The sequence below is a fragment of the Artemia sp. Qi Xiang Cuo genome, chromosome 1 (assembly GCF_049724085.1).
Source record: "Artemia sp. Qi Xiang Cuo chromosome 1, ASM4972408v1, whole genome shotgun sequence".
In the NCBI taxonomy this organism is placed as follows: Eukaryota; Metazoa; Arthropoda; class Branchiopoda; order Anostraca; family Artemiidae; genus Artemia; species Artemia sp. Qi Xiang Cuo.
This window is the reverse complement of record NC_142794.1, coordinates 69613266-69636555: the sequence shown is the minus strand read 5'-3', so window position 1 is coordinate 69636555 and position 23290 is coordinate 69613266. Positions and strand designations below refer to the sequence as shown.

Genomic DNA, 23290 nt, shown 5'->3' with positions numbered 1-23290 from the left:
TTTTGCCGACTCAATTTTGCATGTGGAAATCTTCCGGGGAAATTATCCGACAAAAATCTTCAGTGGGTTCGGAATTGGCTGGAGACTTTTTCAGTGACAGGGGGATTTCTAGGAAAAACTTTCCATAGAAGGAAGGATTTCCCGAGTGATTGGAGAAACGTTTAGAAATTAGTCTTTTTCAAATGAAAATATGCTTAGGAGAATATTTTAAGCGAAATCGTCCGCAAGAAATTTACTGGGGAAAGGGAATTTTCAGTGAGGATGGAATTGTCCGGAGGAAATTTTAAGGGGGGTTATTTTTAGTTGGAGGAACTTCCAACGGAGCCGTTTACCGTGAGCGGAAGAATTTTTCATGAAGAGGGAGCCAGATTTACCGGCATTATTCGAAAAACGACCAGAAAACAAAAACAAAAAAAAACAAGTTTTTCAACTGAAAGTAAGGAACAACATTAAAACCCAAAACGAACTAAAATTATTCCGTATATGAGGGGATTGCCCCCCTCCTCGATACCTTGCTCTTGGCGCTAAAGTTTGACCGTTTGTTCTAATTTTTTAAGAACGACTCCCGAAACATAAGGGTCGTTTAAGAGCAAGTGTTACAGTGTTGCCTAGTGCATTTGGTGAGTACTTGTACTGACAAATCTTTTCAACGCAACGCTAGCTTTGTCGGCTATGGTACAGCACCTTACACACAAAACATATTAAAAGAAGCGATATGGAGTTTAGATTTACAAATAGATAACATACAAAAATTGATCTGTTAGATATTTTATTTGCAATTACTTGGCAAGACAAAGAAGTATTTTACTAATAGTATAATTGAAAAGCCAAAAAAAAAAAAAATCGAGAAGCCGAGAATTCTAATTCCAAAATCGAGCCAAATCAATTCAAATTCCAAAATCAATAGATTGCCATTTGGTTTAGCATAGTTAAAAGATCGAATAACTATGCCTTCGAGGGTGTGACCCCCCACAGCCCCTGGGGACATTCTTGTAAGCTATGAAATTTTTCCATTGTAAATCTAAACTCTACATCGGTTCTTTTAATATGTTTCGTGTGTAAGGTGCTGTGACATAGCCGACAAAGTTCGCGCTGTGCGTTGAAAAGATTTGTCAGTACAAGTACTCAACAAATGCACTAGGCAAACCTGCCTAGTGCATATTTTTCGGCATGTTGGCAACCTTGCCCACAATACGTGTCTCGTTATTGCCTAATATAACTTTTTTTTTATTCTCCGTTTTTAGTGCAAATTCTCTACTGGCCCTGCCATCATCTAAACCGTTTGTTCATGTATATAGAGGAACACTGAACCTGAAGAGTCGGACAGAATTCATGCTGAACCTACTCTCTCACTACTGTGGGGACAAAGTGTTAGGTATAACGTCAGTTCTCACCTTCATCTTTCTTGTCTGCTTATATTGGATCAGTCAAATCTCTCCTACTGAGAATCATCATGGAAACTGAGTCTTCGGCACATGGGTTGGTGTTACATTGGATCCAAAGTTGGAATATCAGCTTAATAATTCTGGTGCGCTAGGGAAACCAATAGATAAAATATGTTATGATGTCTCAGTTTAAAATTGAGGTATACAACAGATGCAATATTATATATAATATAATAAATACACTATGATATCTCCCGCTACGTGAGGTAGATCAACCCTAAATAGTTTCTAGCATAAAAAAGGCTTAATTAGTTATTTGGTTGTGGAGGGTGGAGGAAGGGTAGAAGTAATGCCTCAACAGAGATTTGTCCCCTGCATTCTTGCATTTATGTACTATTGACTTCTGATTTCCTAGCATAACCGTTTCAAAGGCAATGTTGCCTATAGTAAAGAGCCACAAGGCTTCAATGTTTTATTGTGTATTTATCTTTTCCCAGAGTTGCTTCATATGTAAGGGGTGGTTCAGTTGAAAATTGGAAGTTCTAGTGTGTTTTTTTAAGAGTCAAAAGTGTTTGGAAGGCAACTAGCCATTCCAAGACCTCTTTTTCCCGAATGTATCTGATCAAAATTATGAGATAGCCATTTCGTCTAAAATAGTCCAAGGTCAAATAACTATACCTCCAAGGTTAACAAAACCCCCCACAGCCCTGGAGTAAGGGCTGTAAATTATGCAAGTTGCCCATTGGCAACATAAAAGGTTTCTGCGAAAGGGGTGGTCGTATAAACTTTGAAGGAAGTTCTTTCGATTTGAAACTGAAAGTTGTAGTTCCCTTTTTAAGAGTCAAAAGCGATCGGAGGGCAACCCCCCCCCCCCTGGCTCTTTTTCCCTAAATGCATCCGATCAAAATTTTGAGATAAACATTTTGTTCAAAATAGTCAAAAGGTCAAATAACTATGCTTTCGCCAAGCCCACGAGGCAAGGGCTGTAGGTTAAGTAAGCTGTCTATTGTTAGCACGTAAGCTTTTTATCGAAGGGGTTGTCGTATGAACTTTAGAAGAGACTCATTACACTGGAAATCGAACGTTCTAGTTCCCCTTTTAAGAGTAAAAGTGATCAGAAGGCAATCAGCCCCCCCCCCCGCTCCCCTTTTATTTGAATGCATAAAATCACAGTTCTAGGTAGCCATTTTGTTCAAAATGGTTCAAATGTCAAATAACCATGCCTCCAGGGTCGACAAATCTCCCCCAGCCTTCGGGACAGAGGCTATATGCTATGCAATTCACCCATTGTTAACATATAAGCATTTTTATTGGAAAAGATGGCATGCTTGATCCTGGGTCTCCAAAAGGCTTAGGGTATTAAGGCTGTAAGAAAATGTTGAGAGGGATGCCAAACACAATCAAAACACACTATGTAGTTGCTGGTTGTAAAAAGGGAATATCAGCAATACTTAAAGAACTACTGAAGGTATTAAGGTGAAACTTTGAAGGTATATTGAGAAGATTTTGAAGGGATATTTGAGGGCAACCAGCTCCCCCTTCTTGCTCTTTTTAGGTACTACATTTATCATTAGGAAAGGGGGGGGGGTATTTGATTCTTTATGTATTCGAAAAGGCCAACGATATTAAGGTGAAACTTTGGGGAATGTTGTGGGGCATGTTAAGCTAAATCTAAACATATTATATGCATACTGTTTATCAAAAAGGTGTATCTGTAATATCACAAGAACAGCTGAGGGGTATTAAGTTTATTATGTTGAGAAGGATGTTAAAAAGTGGTCGATGGGCAACCCATCCCCCTCTCATTCCTTCTTTTCTTCCCCTCCCTCCAAGGATGTCTGATGAAAATTTTGGAATAGCCGTCTTGTTCAAAATAATCGAAAAGTCAAATTACTATACCTCTGGGGATGACTTAACCCCCACATTCCCTGGGGTAAGTGTTGTAAGTTATATAAATTGCCCATTATTTATATAGGCTACAAGGTTGGTTATTGGGAAAATGGGGTGTGTTTGATCCTGAGACTCCAAAATGGCTAAGAGTATTAAGGAAAATTTGTTAGAAAATGTTGAGGGGGATTTCAAACAAAATCAAAGCACACTATAGGCAGGTGAGTTTTCAAAAGAACACAACAACAATATTTAAGGAACAGCTAAGGGTATGAAGTTGAACTTTAAATGCATGTTGAGAGGGATGTTGAAAAAGGAACGAAGGGTAACCGCCCTCTCCCTTTTTCCTTTTTCGATGCTCCCCTTAACACAGATAGAGATCTTCAAAAAGCCATTTTACTTGAAATAGTCACAAAGTCTAATAGCTATGCCTCTGGGGTTGTCTCCCCTCCACAGCCCCCGGGCCAAGACATATAAATTTTGCAATTTGTCCATTTTTTACAGGAAGGATGTATCATGGGGATATTGGGGAATGTTTGATCCTGGGTGTGTCCGGAAAGGCCTTGAGTATTGAGGTAAAATTTTGGGAAATGTTGGAAAGGGGTACGCTGAGCTAAATCAAAAGAAACTATAGATATTCAAGTCATAAAAAAGACGTATCTGCAGTATCTTAGTAACAGGTAAGGGTATTAACTTGAAACTTTCAGGCACTACTACTATTGCGGCTCCAAATGAGACTGGTTGTGACTGCAACGGTGACTTCCAACTGCCACAACTTGCAACTTCTACTGCATCTATTTGTGACTATTTCCAGGGAATGTTGGGGCGGGGGGTATTGACCTTTTAAAATTTAATGTTGAAAAAACATCACTTCGATGTTTTGATGCTTTGATGAAAATTTTATAAAAAAAAAAAAAAAAAAAAATTATGTTGAAATGGGGAATGTTGAGAAACTTGTAACTTTGGCAGTAAAAAATCAACGTAAATTAATTGAAAAGATTCACAAAAAAGAACCTTTTCAAAGAAAAGTAAAGAACCTTATTAAACTTTAGACCATCAGAAATAGATTCCTATAATAATTCAAACTCAAAACGACCAGAAATTACTATTAAAGAATATGTGAAACCCAAAACGAACAGCAATTAAATAAACAATCATAGTAAACAAACTTATAAAAGGTACTAATAAAAATGAATAAATAAACCTTAAAACGAGTAAATTTTTAACTGAATATTCAAATCAAACTTAAAACAAACAAAAATCCCTACAAACAAGAGTCTGGCCCTTCCCCCGCTCTTAACTGTAAAAGTAAAGCCTACTGCGTATTTTGCGCTTTCCTGAGAACGAATTATATTACAAATATTTTCCTTTGTACTTACAACAATGAAAATAAAAATAACAATTATCATGAAATAAAATCTTGAATTGCTGAGCTTTAAGCAATAAATATCATTATATATCAAATATTCAGTTTAATTTTATTAGTTCTTTTCAAAGACTGTTCAAGGAAGATATAGTTTCCAAATGACACAGCAGGCTTTAGAATTTTACCGTTAGGAGAGGGGGACGGGGGCAGTAGCCTAACTCCTGTTTGTAGTGATTTTTGTTCGTTTTGAGTTTGATTTGAATATTGACTTTAATTTTTACTCATTTTAAGATTTATTTATTCATTTTTGAGTTGTTTTGAGTTCGAATTATTATAAGAATCTATTTCTGCTCGGTCTTAAGTGTAATAAGGCTCTTCACTTTTCTTCGAAAAACTTCTTTTTCGGAAACTTTTTTTTTTACTTAGTTACCAATTGGCTCTCGCGTTTTTAGATACCTTTAAGTTTCTTGACACCAACCTTAGTAAGCTTCTAGCCCGGCTATAGATTTAAAGAGGCCTGACCCCAGTACCAAAGAATCGATTTTAATTTTTACGCATACGGGACCCTTACCTGGGTTTAGAAGAGCCTTCGCCATATAGATTAACTTTTATTAGCCACTTTTTATTGAGCCTTAGCCATATAGATTAACTTTTATTAGGTAATTAGATAGCGTTTGTCATAGAATAATTTTAGATGAGTTTACTATTCAACTTGTTTTGTTCCAGAAAATATAATGTTTTAAGTCATTTACTTATTATCCCATTTTCTCTAATTAATACATTCAGTTCTTTCCTTTCAAAACCCTTTTCTGTCCTTTTGAACGAGATTACCGAGGCTGGTTGATTTCCGCAAATATGAAAGCTGGGTTTTGCGACCCCCTTAAAAAGAAAGATGAAAAGCCCGACTTTGATGGTGCTTGCCTTATATCTCTCGCTCCTTTGTTGTCGACACTATGTGAAGGATTGCTAAATGAAAGGAAACACACCTCTTGCTGACCTTAGGTAATTCGCGTACCTCAAATCCACTTCATATTCCCATTATACCTTGTTTACTTATCAAGTCCCTTGGGAAAATTCTTGAAAAACATAATTTCCATCGATCTTCGAAAAAGTATTTAACCTTGTTAATCACAATATATTAGTTAAGAAACTTGTAACTGAATTCAATATTGAGTTTTTCGTAGTGAAATTGGTTGCCTCCTTCTTTTCAGAAAAAAATAGTCAAAGGTCCAAATCATTATTTTAATTCTCTGCGTGTCCACAATAAAGTACCCAAGCTACTGTCCTAGGTCCAATCCATTTTTTCAGTTATGATGAATAGCCAGTGGCGGATCCATGGGGGGGTGAGGGTCCCCCCTAGCGTAGCTTAAAGTAGTGTAATTTACTTAATTAACTCAAGTTTGCGTTAATTAAACTTGCTCATAACGCAAGTTTATCGAATCAACCTATATTGCGCCCCCCTGAAAAAAAAAATTCGGATCAACCTATTTTGCGCCCCCTCCCCTAAAAAACTCCTGGATCCGCCCCTGTGAATAGCCTCACTAAGAAATTTCCCGACTGATGGAACTTTGTCGCTGACTTAGCGGTCGTTGAAACGTGCTATAGAAATTTAACGATCAACCTTATGAGCATCCTCAACGACATCGCACACGATGCCTCGGACTTAGACATGAGATTAGCCGCTTATAAATCCATGGTAATGCAAATATGTTTTCTTAAATCCCCGCCCCTTTTTCTTAATCCTATCCCTTCTGAAATATCTGTGTCCGCCTCGAAATTATTTGCCGTCACAATTTATTATAGTTTAAAGTGGGATATTCATCTTAAAAATATCATCCACAAAGCTAATGTATCTACATCTCTCCTTAATCCGCTAAATATATTTGGTGTCCCATTCTTTGAAGATTTATACTTCCTCTGTCTGCCCTCATCTGGAATATACTTGTCCAGTTTGCCTTTTGGTTAGATCAACATCCCTCTCAACATGCTCTGAAAGTTTCAACATAACACTCTAAGCCGTTCCTGAGAAACCTCTCATACACTTTTTTGGCAACCTGAAAGCACATAGTGTGTTTTGAGGTAATTCAACATCTCCCTAAATATTTCCTTAAAATTTCATCTTAATATCCTTAGCCTCAGTATAAGTAGTAGTCGTAGCAATAGTTGCAGTTTTGTTCAATATCCCCTGTCAACATTCCCTGAAAGTTTCACCTTCATACCCTTAGCTTCAGTAGTGGTAATAGTAGTCGTAGTAGTAGTAGCAGTAGCAGTTGTAGTAGTAGTTTTAGTAGCAGTTGTTGTAGGTTGATACGGCCTGTTAACAACCTGAAGACTTTCAGTATATATATTAATCTGTTACTCTACATTTACTTGTTGTTTCTGTTTTCAGTTATTTTGGTTATGATGGTGATTTTTTGTTTGTTTATGATATGAGAAGTAAAAACACAGAGCTCAAAATAAGTATTGTTTTCAGTAAGATGCAAATTATGTTCTGGTCTTGAGAAGGCACGGGGAATGTTTGCCTTACTTCTCTTAGTTTCTGCTCGTTTTGAGTTTGACTTGATTATTTATTGTAAAATTTAAAAAATTATTTTCCACAAAATAAGTTTTTCAAAGACAAGTAAAGAGCTACATTAAACCAAAGATGAGCAGAAATAATGTTAAATAATTTCCCAAGCGTAAAACTACCATGAATCACCATCAATAAATAAATTAAACCCAAAAAACAGAAATAACAATAAATAACCAAACCAAACTCAAAACGAACATAAACTAAGAGGGGTAGGGCTGACGTCCCCTTCCTTCTAAAGACCCAAACATAACTTGCACTTTACTGAAAACAATCTTTTATTTAAGCTTTGAGTTTCTATTTCTCATAATATCGAAAAGAAAAATTAAAAATCACCATCATAACCAAGATTATTGAAAAAAAACGAATCGGGATTGTCAATTGATATTAAATCTTGATTGTCTATTGATCTTAATATATACTGATATTAGTTCCTGAAAGTCTTAATAATACTGGATTTATTAAAGTTAAAAAAAGAGAAAATATTTTAAGAGTATTCTGTTTTCAGTAAAGGCCAAATTATGTTCTGGTTTTTAGAATGCGTCAGCCCTACTCCTCTTAGCTTCTCTCGTTTTGAGTTTGACTCGGTTATTTATCGTAAAAAAAAATAATAACAATAATACATTTTGCTTACTTCGCTCTTTACTTAAGCAGCGCTATTGTGCTGCTTATGATTTCTGTTCGTTTTGTTTGCGATGCATATATTGACGGCGATTTATCGTAGTTTTACGCTTGAAAAATCATTTGACTTTATTATCAGCTTATCTTTGGCTTAATGTAGCTCTTAAATCAGCTTTGGAAAACCTATTTTGTGGAAACAGTTTATCAAAATTAATATATATGACCATTTTCAACCATATGACAATTTTCTTGTTTTCAGTAATAAGTATTTTATTGTGAAAGATTTTTTTAAGTTTTTATTTTGTTTTAATTATTTTTTTTTTTAATCTGAAATACAAATTCGGCCTTTGAGGCTTTTTATAGTAATTTTTTAAAATAAATTGTTGATTATACATAAAACTTAAATTTTACTTAGCTTGACCATCTGAAATCGAAAAACGCAATAAAAATTTTTATGGTAATAAAAATTATCCGTTGAAGCCATATAGAATCTAGAGTCTGAAGATATCGATAAGAATTGGCGAGAATTCATGAGAAAACTAATTATTTTGAAAATACGAAAAATTAACACTTTAAGGCCGGATTTTCCTAAGGGGAAGGGTATAGCAGGTAAATTTGTCTTATAAGTGAGAGGTTACGGATCAAAGCGTGATTGAACATACATAGTCCTATTAACATTAATTATATTGTGAATGAAAATTTGCTATGAGAAATCTTACACAAAAGGGTTTGAACCCCTTTGACTCCCTGCATCTTGGGATGGTGAGTTACCATCCTAGCGTTTTGTTATCTAGTAGAGAATATCCTGTGTCGCTACCAAATTAAAATGTCTGAATCTTAATTTATTATATCACTTTTGTAGCAGGCAAGGCTCTTGGCACCATATCAAGCACTGTCTTATCTGCAATTATTACCATTTCTGTATTTTTTCAAGTTTATTACTCCCATTTACTGAAAAAAGAACATGAAAGTGTGCGTTTCGTAATTATTTTCAACAGAACATATTCCATTAACAATTATTTGTATTTTTTGTTAAGCACCGTCTTCGTTATATTGGTTTTATTAATATTACTTTTTTGGCCTTGTTATACAGATTGTATTTGAATAATAATAACTTTGTATTTGTCATTTACTTTGTATTTGTATTTGTCAAGTACTATATTTAAATAATCTGCTTATGCCTTAATTAATATACAGTTTCAGAAAATCGTTTTGTTAGCTGTTCTGCTGAAACCGCATTGCGTTTTTTCCTTGAAGATCATATAGAAAAAGGCCTAACTGATGGATTTGATGACAATGTATCCCGTCATGGCGTCACGAACATATTCGAGGTTTTAATTTTTTTTTTCTTTCTTTCTACTTTTTCGTCTTCTTTAATATTGTTTATATATATATATATATATATATATATATATATATATATATATATATATATATATATATATATATATATATATATATATATATATATATTATATATATATATATATATATATATATATATATATATATATATATATATATATATATATATATATATATATATATATGTGTGTGTGTGTAGTTCAAAGAGTATGGGTTCTGCCCTAGGATGGATTAATGGATTAATGGATGGATGGATGGATGGATGGATGGATGGATGGATGGATGGATGGATAGATGGATGGATGGATGGATGGATAGATGGATGGATGGATGGATGGATGGATGGATGGATGGATGATATCTATCAACAAGTGGAAACGACATCATTTTTATATAATCCTGAACAAGCCTTATGCCAGCTTTGCCTCTCGCTCGGACTATCTGTCTTGGCTTTGTCTCCAATTGACCAATGGCTTGATGGCAACTTGATTTTAATTCAAAAATCATGTTACAATTATAAGAGTGGAAACTGACGCCGATATCGAAACGAAAAATCACCAACACTATCTAGCATTTGGAAATTTGTTCCGTTTGTAGCTAGGAATGACTGCTGCATTATAACTATCAAAAAGCCACATGGATATGCTCCAGTTTCAGAGGTCATACTATTACTCGATAGCGCATTCCTCTAAACGTATATATAGTCTATAACACAGATTTGGTTATTACAGTACGGCTAAAATTACTAACGGTTCGTCACAGCACCAACTCTGTACCCAGTCTCTTCAAAAATTAACTCTTTACTCCCATCTACTCGTACGCTTCCAGCTGTTTGTTTGTTCCGTAATTGGGGACCAATAAGCGTGATTATGGGTTGCCTCTCATCCTTTATCCTCAAGATTTCACCTAACCTTTATACCTTTCCTTCATTATACCGCTAAAAAGCACCATTTATTGTTTGATGTATGGTCAGCCCAATGATTGTATAAAATTGTCTCTTGGACACTTCTTTTAAAAAACATTCATCATTTCTTCCTCAAACTTTCGTAGGGTCCATGTTTCAGAAACATACTTGACCACTGTCGTTACCAAAACATCGATATCCTAATCATACTCTGAAGACTTTTCTTCCTATTCTTCAAATTATGTAAAACACCCTGTGGCTTGGCTATTCTACTTTTTACGTCTTCGCCAAATACATCATCTGCACTAATAGTAACAGCCAAATAAGTGAAAATGTGTACTTGGTCAACTTCATCATTATTGATCATCACATCTTTATCTTCATTTATTTCTAGTCTAAGCGATGTCGCATTCTTAAAGCTACAAATCTATTCTAAAGCACTCAACCCTCGAAATCTTCAAAAATTCCTCAATTTTGATGACATTTTTGCCCAAGACACTAAACTCATCTGTACAATTTTACCTTCTCATTAGATAATCTGTTCTCCCGTAGCTTACTGTGTGATAGTACAGTGGATTGATTCACTACTTGGTAAGAATTGGGTTGATCCCTGCAGCTGCAAGGCCGGGTGACAGTCTCGCTACTTGTCCCTGAAAAAAAAACCAGCAACTGAAACGTCGACTCGACGCCCTATGCTAGGAATGACTCTGCGGGGTCTTTATCCTTATCTCCAATAGCATTAGCTACGTTCCTTAAGACGATGTCGACCAAAATAATTCATGTGAAAAAGGATAAAACGCAACACGGCCTTGCTTACCTCCTGATTCCACACAGAACCAGATGCTAACCTTACTTCCTACCTCAATCGCTGCGATATCATTTTCGTATATACCTCTAACCACTGTAGCGTACTTATCTGGTATATCGAACAATGCTAGGACTTTCAATTAGCTTTTATATCAGCTGACTAAAGGGGAACATTTTGGAACTATCGAAAAGCTGCAACTATACAGGATATGGATAAGCCAATGTGTAATGTAAGGGTGTCTTTGTGTCAATGAATGGTGTACACGTATATATGGTGTGTTTGCAGGAAATACAGTGTATTTAAAACACTTTATTATTATTTTTATTCAAAACTTTTTCCATAGAAAATAGGCTCTTATCTTCTATGGAACTAACAGGTGCAACTATCGATTTTTTCCGAATTATTGGCGTTTCTGTAATTCAAAGGTACAAATTTATAGATTTGGCAAAAAATGTTTGTTTGATTTGCTGTCAGTTAGATGTTGCTAACCGAGAAGATATAAGCTGTAGCAAATTAAACAACTTTGACTCGGATGATGTGACTGCCCTGGTTGTAACCAAAATTGTTTATCAAATCAACAATACGGAAACTATTACCTGAAACCGATCGATGTATGTTATTTATAAACAACAAAAATATAAAGGACCAAAAACTGATGCCCTGGATACCATACATTGGCGGGTAATCATGCAACATCAAGTATTGTTCTCTCCCAAGAGGAAAACTCTACAGAAACTGAAAAGTATTCCCTTGGATTCCCAGGGGAATTTTGGATTGAAGGAGGTCAGGTTTATCCGCATAAGAGGCCTTCGTAAAAACGCTGATGTAGGTCTCTAACTATCAAGTTTGTTATTTTCACAACATTCAATAAGTGGTGTCAGTATTGCGCCTTATAACAGATTCAGGAAGTTACATTGATTTTACTTATTAACGAGGAATTCAACTGTATGAAAATTACAAGAAAAAAAAGGAATAGTAGCAGTAATAGGGTTTCTGAAAAGTTAAATTTCTACAAGCTGCAAATTTTAGCTTAATATATTATTGTAACTAATTTAATTAAAGGAATCAAGTTTTAATGTTAACGCTTAGTGGACTATATATTAAGATTGATTAACCGTTGACGGAGATGCATGCACTGAGTTGGAAGGGGCTTGGGCCTCATCACCCCACTGGGTGTCCTGCAATTGCAGGATTACGTTTTGCCAAGTACCTACTAAAATTGCCACCTTGGACAAAAAATAGTTTTCTGAATCGGCGCTACAACCTAGCGGACCCAAATCTAGCTGTTGAGACACTTATTAGCCGGCAAAAAACAAAACCAGCAATTCTAAAGCACGAGTTGGCAAGTTTGCTTGTTTAATTTTCCCTCTTGTTTCCCTTTTCTTTCTTTTTTTTCTTTTTTTTCTCCTTTCAGAAGTTGTTGTCCTTGTTGCTATTTTCGAAGAAGTTGTTATTTCTGTTGTAATCTTTGAGTATGTTATCTTTCTGTTTCCTCTTTTCGTACTATTTTGTCTACCATTTAAGAAGTTGTTGTTTTTGTTGTTATTTTTTGGTATATTTTCTTTTTGTTTCCTCTTTTCGCATTTTCGTCTACTCTGTCATTATACATTTATTGTATACGACGGGTTTTCAATATATTATTATTATTATTATTGCACAGAACAAAAATTCTTGTATGGTTTGGCTTCAATAAGATGTCAATAATTCAGATTAGTAATAAGATGTATTTACACTGCCGGCTCTGATTAAAATCTGGTCGTTGGCTCCCATGTCAGCGCTCTTTGGTATGTGAAACTAGGGTTCAGTTTGCTAACTTCGGGACCCTAATGCGTCTAAGTCGGAATTGCTATTTGCTAATTCCAGTGTTCTAGGGAATCCAAAAAACGATGAGAACGGCAAAACCCTGTGTATAAAGAGTTCCAAGTGCTCCTTCTATCGATTTAGTCATTATTTCGCTTAATAAAGTTTCTAAATTTGGCTCCAATGAGGGGTGGGTTCTATTTTTTACCCGGCTCTCACTTGTAAGGATTGCCATCTACCCTTTAAAAAGAGGCATTTTTGCATCGCATTGAGGTTTTATTACAGAGCAACACCACCGTTTGTATCTTTTTTTCTATCATGATAGTACGTTCTTTATGTCAGTAAAAACCCTAGAGCAAAGTTTACTTTTTTCATATTTAGCTCGTATTTATGTTTATGTTACGAATGAGGTTAAGGTTTGCTTTCTAATGTTTACCCAATATACATTACCCAATTTAATTAATGCTGGCGTCTTTAATTCTAGCTTCCTAGCGGCGAGGTATGGTGGAAGGTTGTTTGCAGGTTGTACAAATGTATAATGGAAAATATTGAGGTAAAGGAAGGAACAACCTCTGGAAAACTCGGCCAGGTTTGTGAAAACGTTCTTTCTTCATTATGTACATTCGATGTGACACAATTTTTGTAAAGGGTCAGGCTTGTTTTCGGAATTCGTATAAATAATAATAATAATAACAATAATTTATTTATAACCCACTTTTATACAAAACAAGCGGAGTAAAGTACACTAAAATGGAAAAAAAAATCAAATACACAGAAACAAAAATAACTTAAACCTTAATCACTGACAAAAAACACACGGATAATATTATGGTTTGGGCCTAGGGACACAAAGGCATGTCTTGTTAAGCTATTACTAAGCAATTCAAACGATTGGATAATGTCAGTAGCACCATACTTCTCAATATTATGTGTACTGCGATATGAAGTGGGAAGTTACAGTAAATATTTGCAATATCTAAAATAAGCGATGCGAAGCTGGTGAAAACCGTTCGTATTCGACAGGCAATGCATTCCACTTAAAAACAAGACATAATGCTCACAATATGAGGAATACATTTTAGCTAAGGCTCGGTATTAAAATTTTCCATGGTCAGGTATAATTTTCGCATATTCGATCTTTAACTTTTCTGTCAAATCTCTCAGAACTTGAAGTCGCAAACAAGTGAGTGTAGAACAAATACTAATTCCTAACCACTGTAAACTCGTAACATTGCGAATTACTGAGGATCCACAGGACAAATTACGAGCTGATGATTTGGCATTGAAAACTAAATATTCGCATTTATCAACATTCAAAAACAGATCAACATCCCGAAACATCATAGAAATACGTTGCACCGATAATGCCAAAATAGACTTGGTTCGGCTTAAAACTAAAAGGGTCGTCCGCATACGCAATATAAGACACATCAGATAAATTATAAAAATACGAAGGCTTGATTCCTAATAAGCCATTTTGAATGCCAGCATTAAATAAATAAGGTGATAGCACCCAACCCTGTCGTACTCCAGATTGAACTGGTATATTACTGCAGTACCCTGTACCAGATTTTAAACGAAGAAACGAATTACTATACCAAAATTTAAGTACATGTATGACAGAAAGATTCACTCAAAACTATGGCAAAGAGTGTCACATTTATGCTTAGCAAATGCTATCGAAGGCTTTAGATAAATCCAAAGCGCAAATATGTAATTCATAACCTCTAGACTGGGCATCATAAAGAGTTGAAGGTAAAACCTTATGCGCATGTTGACGCCCAATACGAGGTTGAAATCCAAATTGGTTTGAGTCTTCCGCAGTTCGTTCAATAATATATGGGAGCAGAACATATTTAAAAACCTTACTAATATTGCAAGCAACAGTGATAGGCTGTTGCAAGCAACAGCCTATATGAACTGCAATCAAAAGGTTCTTTTTCTCGTTTAAGAGTAGAAGTTACCGTTCCGCAAAGGAAGGAATCAGGCACCATTGACAACATAAACAGAACTGAAAAAGTTACTGGAGCTGAGTGACTAGTGCCGGACAATCACGACATAAATGATGAGCACTAATTCCCATCAAGATTAATCTATCTAGACAGAAGTTTAAGCATACAATTACCAATACCTCGAGATAATATAGGAATAACATGACGTTGCAAAACTTTAGGTGGCAAAAATTTAGAAACTAAGCACTGAAAATAATAATGAACACTATGCTCAATCTTACAAAAAATATTTTTATAATGCCTAAGCAAAGACGAATCTGGGATAACATCACTGGTCACTAATGAATTCAATTTAGACGTATTAATGACTTCTTTCCATTGTGCTGCACTTTTAGGAAACTCAGCGCCATTATTTCGAACCAAAAGAAGATACCGTTTAAACTCCGCTTTTGTCTTACTCTTTATATCAAATACTTGGCCTTGAGAGGGCCGCTCACATGCATTCCAGTTGCGAAGCCAGAGTTTAGTGCAAATTTTGAAGGCTTAAAGCCGGGGTCTTCTTTTGCAATCAGGCTTTGTGTCTTGAGTTTAACCTAGACAAGGGGAGCCGCCACACTCTCAGCTTGTTTTCTGCACTCAACTAAGCGGAAGTGATAAATATTCTGATACCCTCTGCCTTATGGTAGGAACACACTCGTGCGAAATAGATCACAAGGGACTCCGGACAACAGAGCGACTAGAATAGAAATATATAAAAGGCAGCATGCTTTACTCCCCTCTTATTTTATATACCGACCTTAGTTAGCAGCACAAGGATGAGAAGATGGATCAGTGGTTAATGTGACTGTAAGGGAAAGGGGAAGGTGGTCAAAATTACGTTCGTCTTCGTCAACATTAACGACAGAACAGGGAACATCGGCAGAGCAGATACAATGGTCAATATTGGTCACAGTACCATTATTATGAATATAATTGTAATTAAGAGCTTTGGGTACTATGCGGTAACCAATAGGCAACGAATCTAAAACAAAGTTGGTACGAGTAGAGGAGCTATGAACATCACAATTAAAGTCACCTATCATTAGCCAACGATACCCATGCTTTTCAATATTGCATAACAGAGTTTTAAGGGATGAGCAGGCATTAGAAAACTTAGTAAGTGAAGCTAGACGTTTCTGATCGCAGGGAAGATATATATTTATAAATACAAGGTGACCAAGTCGTATTGCCATAATATCATCAGAGGAATGAAGTAAGATAGGTGACAAATGAGTAGCTAATCATTTGATAACACATGCAAGGCCCCCGGAAGGTCGGCCTTTTGTTTTTCGGGCATTTCTTTTCTTATAAAGGGGACATTTATGGAATAATTTGGATAATGATATGAAGAAACTAGAAAATTTTAGTGGTTAAAAAAAAAAATATTAAGTAACTATGAATTCTAGTTTTGTTTGTTTTGGAGGTGACTTGATTCGAATTAATTTAAATTAAGTTGTAATTGCTTGTTGGTTTGTGAGTGCGACCCCACAACATGAATATGGGATGTATTTGCTGTCACTATAGTATTATTATTATTCTTTATTATTTTTTTTTTCTTTCTTTTCTTTTCTCTCTTTTTTTTCTTTCTTTCTTATTATAGTGAATTTAAATGGGGTTATATGTATGTATTTTTTTTACCTTATTCACCCCACGTCAACCGTTTGGTTTTGGGTGAATCATATTGATTTTTGTATTTAAATTTTTTGTTAAAGCTAATTAAATATATCACTAAATTGGTGGTAAAGACAATATGGTGGCTACTTCTTCGTAGAGAGTTAACGGAGATGGCGGGAAGTAAATGTTCTTGCAAGAACAGAATGTCAAAACCATTCATTTTTGATTTAATGAGGCATCTTTATCTTTCGTGCCATTGATATTAAAAGAGCAGTTTGAGACGGACAATTCGACATTCATTTCAAAATCATACGTTTACTCAGGACATCACGCAGAATACGACATTTCAGGCTATACGATGCGTGATTACCCTCACAATTAGCGCATTTTGGATCAAAAACACAGGGGGAATCACGGGATGATACATGAGAGCCGGCACATCGGCTGCATTTTGTTGGCTTATCGCATTTGGTTTTCATGTGATTGGGAGATTGACAATTATGACAGCATAATTGTGGTTGGGAGATAGGGCGGGCGCAGGAATTCAGAGACCCGGAATGATTCATAACCCACCTTCAGCCTGAGTCGTAGGCTATTACTCTGGGCTGCAGCATTAGCAAAGGTAATTTTCACAGCCAGAGATTTCCCCAAACGTTCAGCGTCGATGACACCTTCACATTCCTTAAAAATTTTCGCCTCATAATTAGCGGGCACCCCCTTAACAATGCCATGAAATTTCTTTTCTTGCATCATGACGTCACAGCTATTCAATACGGTAGGAACCGCATCGCCGAAAATCTTTGCTGCAGATTGACTAATCTGAACAAACAGTTTATCGCCAGAAGGCTTTATGATGTGAATAGCTTCATGGCCAGGGATTTTATTAATAGCAGGAGCCCGTTTTGAAGGGTCGTCAAGTTTGGTATGCACTTTTGAAATGATAACGGCGGCAGTGCTTTCAATATAAGGACTAGCATAAGGAACGGGAAGTGACGGAAAATTTAAATCATAAGCTGTTATCTTTTCTTTGATGAAGTCGAGGGTACTAGCCAGAGCACAAATTTTGGGAGTAAGTTTGTGATAAGCAACAGCGGGAATTACAGGCACTTCAGTGGGTGAAATAATTACATACGTCGGCACTGTTAGCTGCTCATTTTCGCACTTCCGAACCATATCAATCATATCTTCCACATGCCGAGCGGGGGCATTATCACCTTGTGTCCTTGGTGCTGTTTTGCTACTAGGATATATTTCTGCCCATAAATCAACTTTAGTATCTTTGAGAATATTTTCAGGAAAAAATTCCACTGCATGACTAATGATAACTTCATCATCAATACCCGATCGAATATTTTATTGGATAAAATTAAGAATAGCTGAATGCGAAAACATTATCATTTTGCTTAGCTTAGCCCAAAACAGTCTTGGTCTAAAACATAGCCGAAATTTGTCTTCGCTTTGAACTTTTTTTTTTTTTTTACGTGTTTTCAAATTTTCAGTACTATGGGCTAGGGTTCGTTCTTTAATAGATTGTCCCTAAGGAGGTAACTATAATACAATAGAAATAAATGAAACTGCGGTAAAAAGAACAAAAGAAAATAATTTTTTGGGCTTTATTCCGATTTCCAAAAATTTTCCAATTATTTCGGAGGGTACGAGTGTGAAAACAGGCGAATCATATAGATATTTGCCAAAGACCTAGCTTTTTGCCACTTGCCTCCGCTCAATTGAGCCTATGGCCCTAGCCTTTTAGCCAACCTGTCACTGCAAGTCGCTATTACTCCCTCCATCAATTCCCATTTTATACAAACAAGTTTGATTTTTGTAAAACAATCCTTTAAGAATGACAATATCCCTGAAAAATTTTTCCGCTCCTTGAATATGTGTTAGGAGAGTCGTTTGAGTAATTTTTCGTTAATTGGGGTAATTTGGGTTGATTTGATTTTTTGTCAATTTTTTTACTTTTGAGGATATTGCTTAGAGGATTTTCTTTTTTTACTTTTATTTTTGAGATTTTTTTACTCTTAGGCCCCTATTTGAAGAACTTGGGAATTTAGTTTGAGTTTCTGTCTCTATCTTTTACTTTCTGTTTTTGACTCATCGATTAAATTTTTCTTTTTTGTTATTTATGAATACTACTACTACTAGTAACAACTCACCGCAGTACCAAGCCGCCTGCGGGCAACACAGCTACGCAACCTCCTCCTCCATCCCAATCTATTAAAAGCCTTCCTCTTTACACCCTCCCATTAAGTTCACATTTCCTTAAAATCTTTCTTTATGACATCCTCCCACCCCAACTGCGGACGACTTGCTTTCCGTTTAGACTTAGACGGTTGGCCGAAAAGGACAATCTTCGGCTATCTGTCATCCTTCTTCAGAACTTGCCCTAGCCATCTCAACCCTTCTCTCATTATATCTATAGAAAGCGGGATTGAACCACACTTTCTGTACAGCCTACTTTTTGAAATACGGTCAGTCAACCGAGTACCCACAACAATCCGTAGACATTTTCTCTGGAAAACATCTAGCCAGTCTTCATCCGCTTTTCGGAACGCCCATGCTTCAAAGTCATATTTGACCACTGTGTTCACTGTAGCCTCCAATATCCTAATCGCTTTCGTTTCTAGAATTATGCTTTCCACCCTTTCTAATGAAAGAATGTAATCTGGTGGGATATAGGGGACCCCTTCGTGGTGTAGTAGTTATTTTGACATAGATTTTTGGATAATGGAAGAAAAGGCTATAATGAAAGAATGGTGAAGACGGTTAGAACACGTGACAGATTTTCAAAAATTGTGCCCTTCCGTCGGTTGCCTGGGGTCAAACAAAAAGCAGAATGGCCTTGAACAGGGTGGAAATTAGGCATAAGTAAATATTTGAAGGAAATTGGTACTTTAGACTGTTATGGAGGAGGAGCGTGCACAGCTGTGTTGGTCTCAGGCAGCTTGTACTATGATGACTTTTTAGTAGTAATAGTTGTTTTAGAGGTTCTTGTATCCATAATATTGCAACATCCTAACAAAAATGGAATCATTATAATACGTAAAAAAACGAATGTTCGGGAATAGGTCGTATTCTTTTAAGACTAATCGTTGTGAATAGTTTGTTTATAGTTTGGATCAAATAAAGACCTAATTTTACTAAATACCAAATTCTGTTATTCCAAGGAATCCCCGTGCATCTTTTCCAAACCATTTCTCACAGGGATCCCCAAGAGAGGGTAATCGCACATAAAGCTAAACGCTTAAAAAACATAAGCCAAATAAAATAGAATAATTTCAGACACTCCTGATACCGAACTTGTAACTAGTAAAATTTCAAGATTAATGTTGTTTTGCATATTTACTTCTCTAGACTTTTTCCTGCTTTGAAACATTTGTTTCTTTTATTATCATCGTTATTCTTCCTATTTTACATACCACCAGCTTGTTTAATTTTCTCTGCTTTTTTGGAATTTGAAATTTGTTTCCCAGTTTTAAATTTTAGTTTAGTCAAGTAGGGAACAATATTTACATTACATATTTATTACTGCGTATATGGTCTTAGTTTTATTTGAAAGGGGTGTTGCGAGGAGAGAGGAGCTCTCCAAGATGATAATTTTCATTGGATCCTATTCCTGCAGCATTAACCGTTATGAATAGTTTTTACATATAATAGTTTTCATCAAGCGAATACTTTATTTTTCTATACTCAGAACTGTGTTTTTTAAGCGATCGTAATAACTCTTTTCTTCATGCGAAATTTTCAGTATTTTCTTTAGTATACTTTGTTGTTCATGATATATATACCTTGTCTCTTGACCACTAATTGCTTCATAATTTAATAAAAAAATGCTATCATTTAAAATCTAAAATATGCCGGTCTTGCAAATTTTTTATATGCTGAATTTCTAAGTATTTCGTGCTTTTTTGAAGGTTGTACCTGTGCTAATGGTAGCAACGGTAACCCCTGTGGTTACGTTTTAATTATTCTTGTAGTTCCTCTTTTCTGTATTCACGTAGTTTCCTGGGGCGATTCATGCTTTGAACTGGATAACTATATTAGTTTCTTTGTGTCTTCTCTAATGATAGCATTATTCTGCGTTTAATACTCGACCTATTTTTTGGTACTTTAAATTTTCCTTTCTATTCTTTTACCTAACTGTCTATATATATATATATAATTATAAGCAATTTCTGCTAAATGGATGATCTCTGACGGTGCAGTCAATTGCATGGGGGCAAGGCCGTACCCATAATTTTTTTCGAAGGGGGTTTTACTCAAATATTTTTTTCGGTGGGGGGGGTTTACATGAGAAAACCTCATAAAACGCATACAAAATTTGTTTACATCCATTTTTGTTGCGTTTTTACGAGTCAAAAAAACATTTCGGGAGGGGTTCAAACCCCCTAACCCGCTCCCCTCTCCTGGTACGGCCTTGCATGGGGGTAGGGTCTTGCAGCCAATAAAAACAGTTGCCTTGTTTAAAAAATATTACTGTTGACTGTTTTTGCACTATTAACTCAGATAAATTTGAAACTGAACACTCTAAGGGGTGTTGTTCAAGCCTATCTGCACTCTTTGGATGGGTTTGCAGAGGGTTGTAAGAAATATTTAAAGGAATCAGTGCTTCCACAGAGAAAGCAAAGAGTTAAGCTCTGAATAGAGCAGCCTGGAGGAGGAGCATTTTCAATTTTGTTAGTCTTGGACGACCTTGTACTGCTACCAGTTCTTAGTAATAGTATTAGAAGTATTATGATATTCAAATATTCTCTCCTTTTTAGTATATTTTACGACTTGCAAGTAAGATTAGATTTATTAAAAGGCAAAATTAGCTAACATATTGTGTCAGGTTCACTTTTTCTGGCAAGTAAAAAGGAAAAAATGTATAAACAAATAGCGTAAAGTCACCAAATTGCAATTATAAATGTCCAACAGAGTCAAAATTTGCAAAAATTAACATGAAAACGAATCAGTGAAAACGGCAAAAAGAGAGAAAAACTGAAGATTGCCACATCAACGTAGACTGTGGCTACCCGAAAGCTTCACTATGGGGGAAAGAGAGATCCGAATGTTTCACGAAGGGAGGTCGGCTTTCGCTTAGTTTGTATAACTTTCTATTAAATTGATACGAATTTGACGAAAGACATGTTCTTAAAAATTGCTACAAACAGAAATACTCAATTTAAACCAGACAGTTGCTTTGAAGATGCCCAAAATCTGAACAAACTATTATAATCAGCAAAAGACGCACGCTCCTCCTCCATAAGTTCATAAGTTTATAAATCCACATTCACAAACAAATAAATAAATTAAACAACACTTTCGCGCTCGAGAAAACCTATGAAGGTTTGCGATCGCGCGAAAGTCCATGTAGCTGCTTACTTTTTAACTATATTATTTGCTTAAGCCTCAACAATTTAATTAATACTATTATAAAGAGACTCAAAATAGATAAGCTATAACCTATATATATGAAAAAAATATAGATAAATAAATGAATACCTGAATTAAAAAGAGGAATAGATAAATAAAATATAAAAGAAAAATAATAATAACACATGCATTCACTATTACTCTTAATACTCAACTCCCTCTCCCCTCCCTTCCAACCTTACCTTAGCCCCTACCCACGCTTACCTTCTCAGCCCACCCTTGCCTCTCCAGCTCCTCTTCCTCCCCTACCCAACCTACCAGCCATAATCCAATTTAACAAATTTCCCCCCAAAAATAATCTTTTAAATTCTTTTCAAATTGAGGTACGTGTTCCGCCGCTCTAATGCTCAATGGTAGCTCATTCCATACTGATGGACCCAGGTGTTTCATTGAAAATGAAGACCTTGTACCACGACACAAGTCAACAACTATATTATCACTTTGCTTATTTCCATGATTTTGCAGGTCACTATTAATTAGGTAAAAATTCTTAAAAACATCAGGGGTTAAACCATTCTTACACTGAAAGACGAATACTGCAGCTTGGTAATCTCTTATATGACCTATATTAAGAAGCGTCAGGGACCTAAAACAAGCACATGTGTCACGTACATCCTGGACATTCTTACCGATTAAACAGCTTTATTTTGTAGGACTTTCACTCTTCTATAGTTGCATAAGAAGTTGCTCCGTAGGAGATATATGGATAACCCAACGAATAATATATAGTTAAAAGTATTCTTAGAGGGAGAAAGTCCCAATCTGTTCTCCCTCTCTCCCAATATGTTCAAATCCTCCCTCTTTACACCCTCCCAAGAAGTTCCCATTTCCCTTAAATCTTTCATTATGACATCCGTCTGCCCCATCTGGGGGTGACTTGATTTTCGCTTGGCCCTAAATGGTTTCCTGAAAAGGACGATCTTGGACAGTCTGTCATCCTTCATCCACAGAACGTGTCCTAGACATCTCTTGCTCTGTCTATGTCAAAGCCTTTTTGTAAACTCATCGTAATAGCTAGAAATTATGACACCAAAAACATTGACTTTAAACTGGACACTTTAGAATCTACATAATCGTAACAGCAGCAATTATCCATCTGCAATGAGGGAATCAAATGGAACATTTTTGCTTTCTATCCGATTTCTGTGCTGTATCGCAATATTTCCGTTCAAGCATAATTGCTTAAAATAGGCTATGTAGAGAAAGGGTATAAAAAAAGGGAAGGGTGACAGTAAAAGAGGGTCCTGTCTTGTCTTAGATATGATCATCGTATCGATTTGCATCAAGACATCTTATTTTCCACTCCGTCTTGGGTGTAGTTTTCACTTATATTCTTCCCAAGCATTTTTTTTTTAATTGTAAACTAATAATCCATCCAAAAAAAAAAAAAAAATCTAAATTCTATTTGGCTCTAATATTCCAATCATTTGGGGGGGGGGGGCTGCCATGTTTTTTTTTATATCTGCTTATGTACATGAGCGTGGAGATTTTGTAGGAGCGGGTGGAATTTAATCTCCGATATAAACGAAACCTCGGTATTTTTCCTGCTGAAGGGTACCAAA

General features: G+C 35.8%; 1 protein-coding gene across 1 annotated transcript in view; it reads left to right on the top strand.

Moving 5' to 3' along the window:
* The window catches only part of LOC148956662 (nonsense-mediated mRNA decay factor SMG8), a 107070-nt gene that overhangs the window by 53402 nt on the left and 30378 nt on the right, over positions 1 to 23290 (top strand). The window contains exons 5-7 of the mRNA XM_089091652.1: positions 1245 to 1375; positions 9026 to 9159; positions 13190 to 13294. Of these exons, the coding sequence (XP_088947778.1) occupies positions 1245 to 1375; positions 9026 to 9159; positions 13190 to 13294 (370 nt within the window). The remainder of the gene's footprint in view (positions 1 to 1244; positions 1376 to 9025; positions 9160 to 13189; positions 13295 to 23290) is intronic.